Source organism: Gadus morhua, chromosome 17, assembly GCF_902167405.1.
Source record: "Gadus morhua chromosome 17, gadMor3.0, whole genome shotgun sequence".
Taxonomy (NCBI): Eukaryota; Metazoa; Chordata; class Actinopteri; order Gadiformes; family Gadidae; genus Gadus; species Gadus morhua.
Genome location: NC_044064.1, coordinates 14542445 through 14546418, shown reverse-complemented (window position 1 = coordinate 14546418; position 3974 = coordinate 14542445). Strand labels below are relative to the sequence as shown.

At 46.6% G+C, this 3974-nt stretch overlaps 1 protein-coding gene across 5 annotated transcripts in view; it reads right to left on the bottom strand.

The window, feature by feature from the left end:
* Nucleotides 1-862: 862 nt before the first annotated feature.
* Nucleotides 863-3974, bottom strand: part of slc10a7 (solute carrier family 10 member 7) — a 5636-nt gene continuing 2524 nt past the window's right edge. Inside the window, exons 7-13 of one of the 5 annotated variants that reach the window (XR_003973466.1) lie at nucleotides 3723-3806; nucleotides 3259-3315; nucleotides 2681-2683; nucleotides 2410-2483; nucleotides 2113-2258; nucleotides 1913-1950; nucleotides 863-1537 (exon numbers count right to left, since the gene is read on the bottom strand). Coding sequence is in view for 2 of the 5 variants with exons in the window: in XM_030337711.1 (XP_030193571.1) it covers nucleotides 1505-1537; nucleotides 2113-2258; nucleotides 2410-2483; nucleotides 2681-2732; nucleotides 3150-3315; nucleotides 3723-3806 (555 nt within the window). In the remaining 3 variants the exon portion in view is untranslated. Of the gene's footprint in view, nucleotides 1538-1912; nucleotides 1951-2112; nucleotides 2259-2409; nucleotides 2484-2680; nucleotides 2733-3149; nucleotides 3316-3722; nucleotides 3807-3974 lie in introns of all 5 variants that reach the window. The other 4 variants (XM_030337712.1, XR_003973468.1, XR_003973467.1 and 1 more) reach the window with 4 other exon arrangements.

Here is a 3974-nt window from a genome sequence, read left to right as displayed (position 1 = left end):
CCCAAGGAAGGCGCCCAGTGGGCATCCTTACCAGATGCCCGAACCACCTCAGCTGACTCCTTTCTAAGTAAAGGAGCAGCGGCTCTAATCCGAGTTCCTCACGGATGGCTGAGCTTCTCACCCTATCCCTAAGGGAGACGCCAGCCACCTTTCTCAGAAAACTCATCTCGGCCGCTTGTACCCGCGATCTCGTCCTTTCGGTCATCACCCAGCCCTCATGACCATAGGTGAGGATAGGAACGAAGATCGACCGGTAGATCGAGAGCTTTGCCTTGCGGCTCAGCTCTCTTTTCGTAACAACGGTGCAATAAAGCGAACGCAATACCAACCACGCGGCTCCGATTCTCCGGCCAATCTCACGCTCCATAGTACACTCACTCACGAACAAGACCCTGAGGTACTTGAACTCCTTCACTTGGGCTAAGGACTCATTTCCTACCCGGAGTAAGCAATCCACGGTTTCCTGCTAAGCGTCATGGACCCAGATTTAGCGGTGCTGATCCTCATCCCAGCCGCTTCAGACTCGGCCGCCAGCCGATCCAGTGAGTGCTGAAGGTCACAGGCCGATGATCCCATGAGGACCACATCATCTGCAAAAAGCAGTGACGAGATCCTCAGACCACCGAACTGCAACCCCTCCCCAACACGACTACGCCTCGATATCCTGTCCATGTATATCACAAACAGGATTGGTGACAAGGCGCAGCCCTGGCGGAGACCAGCACCCACTGAGATCGTCACACTTTGTTTGTATTAACAATTAACAATGTTAAATAATGATATGATGATTAACCCATACTCAATATGATATGTATGAGAATAAAAAAATATATAGATGAAAATTATTTGAAGGAAAAGAATCTACAGTAAATAAAGTATTATTTTATTATAGTGTGGTAGACAAAATGAAGAGATAAACATTCTGAAAAACTGTCGTTACGTTACTTTCAAAGTCCAATAAAATTATTCACAAAATATATTTTTATCTTTGAAAAAAAAAAAACATTCTTTGTGTATTTAAATAAAGATCGAGAGCTGCACAGTCCTGCGATTCACGTTGGAAAAAGTACAAAATAGAAAAATAGGAAACATTGTAAATCCTTGAGATTGGCCCCACTTTTCAGATAATAACTGGCTCAAACCAGGCAAACCTCAGAAAACCTCAATACAAAAATACACACTGTCTTATTCTAACCTTTATATTAAAACACAAATGTTCTACCATATTCTACCATCTGTATAAAAGTGAACACTCGCATTTGGAAGTTTTCGTGCAAACGAAGCCCAGGCTCCCTCGATTTGCCGAAGGTGCTAAGGCACTGATAAACACTATTCCTTCAAACCACACACACACACACACACACACACACACACACACACACACACACACACACACACACACACACACACACACACACACACACACACACACACACACACACACACACACACACACACACACACACACACACACAGTTTCGCCATGGAAACACCTTTGGTCCAATTAGATGGGTGTGATGCTGGTCAGCTTCACCGCCTACAGAATGAGACAGAAGGACGGACGGACAGACACACGGAAGCAGACAGACACACAAGAGGGGGATTAGAACGATGAATCTGAACAGATTGCTTACGCAGAGGGCATTGCATCCCAATGTAATCATGAGGTGAAATCACCGCCACCAAGTGCCACCACCAGGTTTCACCATCACCACCAGGCCTCACCACCAGAGCAGGAAATAGAGAGACTCCCAGGTCCAAGAGACAAATCTAACTGCAGACTAATGATCCGTCTCCAGATACAAGCGTGTGGATTAGAGATGGAGGAGAGCAGGTGTAGCAAGCTGTAGTATAGATGAAGGAGGAGGTGCTGCAGCAGGAGGAGGAGGGTTCTTAACAGTGTAGAACTCACGGTGGACAGGGACGCTGCTACTGCAACAACACACGGGACTGGTGGAACACGGCAACGCTGTTAACACGGTGTGTGCGTGTGTGTGTGTGTGTGTGTGTGTGTGTGTGTGTGTGTGTGTGTGTGTGTGTGTGTGTGTGTGTGTGTGTGTGTGTGTGTGTGTGTGTGTGTGTGTGTGTGTGTGTGTGTGTGTGTGTGTGTACCTTCTGGCGGCTGGTCATCCAGGCCTTGAAGGAGGGCACCAGCAGGGAGCCCAGTAGGATCTGTGCCGGGTGGTAGATGAGCAGCGGAACCGACATCACAGACAGCTGCTGGTAGCCTGAGAACACTATCTTCAGCATGGGGATACCTGATGACACACACACACACACACACACACACACACACACACACACACACACACACACACACACACACACACACACACACACACGTAAAGTGTATGCAGTGTGAACATCTGTTTGCGTGTGCGTGTGTGTTTGTGTTTTTGTTTTGCGTACCCAGGGTCAGCGATTTGTGTGTAGAACAGAACAGGATGGCTACTGTATCAGCTGGGGTGAACCCTGACCCCGACCTGTGGAAAGAGAACCGTATACCACTGGTGACGTTCCTCAGACAGACAGACAGACAGACAGACAGACAGACAGACAGACAGACAGACAGACAGACAGACAGACAGACAGACAGACAGACAGACAGACAGACAGACAGACAGACCTATATATACTTTACAGTAGTAAAGGAGAGAGAGAGGATGGAATGAGAACTGACCTTCTGGTGAAAAGAAAAAGGATCAGCATGAAGCTCAACTGGATGGAGAAGACTGCAATGAAAGCATCGCACGCAAAACATCAGCATAGGAGAAGTGAGGACCTTAATATTTAACCCATTCAATACACAACTAGGGAGGACCTTAATATTTAACACACTCAATAAACAACTAGGGAGGACCTTAATATTTAACACACTCAATAAACAACTAGGGAGGACCTTGATATTTAACACACTCAATGAACAACTAGTGAGGACCTAAATATTCAACACACTCAATACACAATTAGTGAAGTCCGGGAGATTTAAAAAACTACATTTTATAAGTGGGATCCTATGCAATCCAGACATTTAAAAAATGTTTAAATGTATACATCTCATCGATACATGACTTCAGAGGACCTGCGTGCAGTATACACTGAACACATTAGTGAGGTCCGAGGGGAATACATTATAAGCACTGCCATACTTGTTAGGACCACCACCAGCAGACTGGTGGGCTCCAGCTCTACGTCGGGGCTGCTGAAGGTGTCGCAGAAGGTGGTGTAGATGATGACGAGGAGGATGAAGCTGCTCACCGTCCCGAAGGGAAGCTTACGGCGCTCCAGACTCTCCCGCAGAAACCTCCGGCACAACTAGACACACACACAGACACACAATTCAAAAATGAAATACAGATAGAGTTAAAAGGTGACATATTATACCACCAGGGGTGAGTGTGATTAGCCGTCACAAGCCGTTTTGAAAATCTGCCTCTTCTGACATCACAAGTGGGCGTGTCCACCTAGATGTGTGCTGGATGGATCAGTCTACCAGTCTACCCAGTGGACTGGAGCAAACGTGGCTCATCTACCCGTCATACATCTAGGTGGACACGCCCACTTGTGATTTCAGAAGAGGGAGATTTTCAAAACGGCTTATAACGGCTAATCACACTCACACCTGGTGGTGGTATAATATGTCGCCTTACCACAATGCATACATATACAACAGACAGTAACCGACAGACAGCGTGAGAGAGTGAAGACAGACAGGTGCTGACCTGTCCCAGGAGAAGAGGAACGACCACGGTCATGAAGAGCTGAGAGAAGATGGAGGAGAAGGGAACTGAAGAGGACGAGCCAAGCTAGAGGAGGAGAGAGAGAGAGAGAGAGTCATTTACATATTTACATTCAATTACAAACGTAGATTTGCTTGCAACGCTCCAATGTTAAACAGATCTCTCTACACATTTCGTTAGAATAGGGCTATGGTAGGTTTCCCATGCCAATAAAGCCCCTATAAATTGTACTGA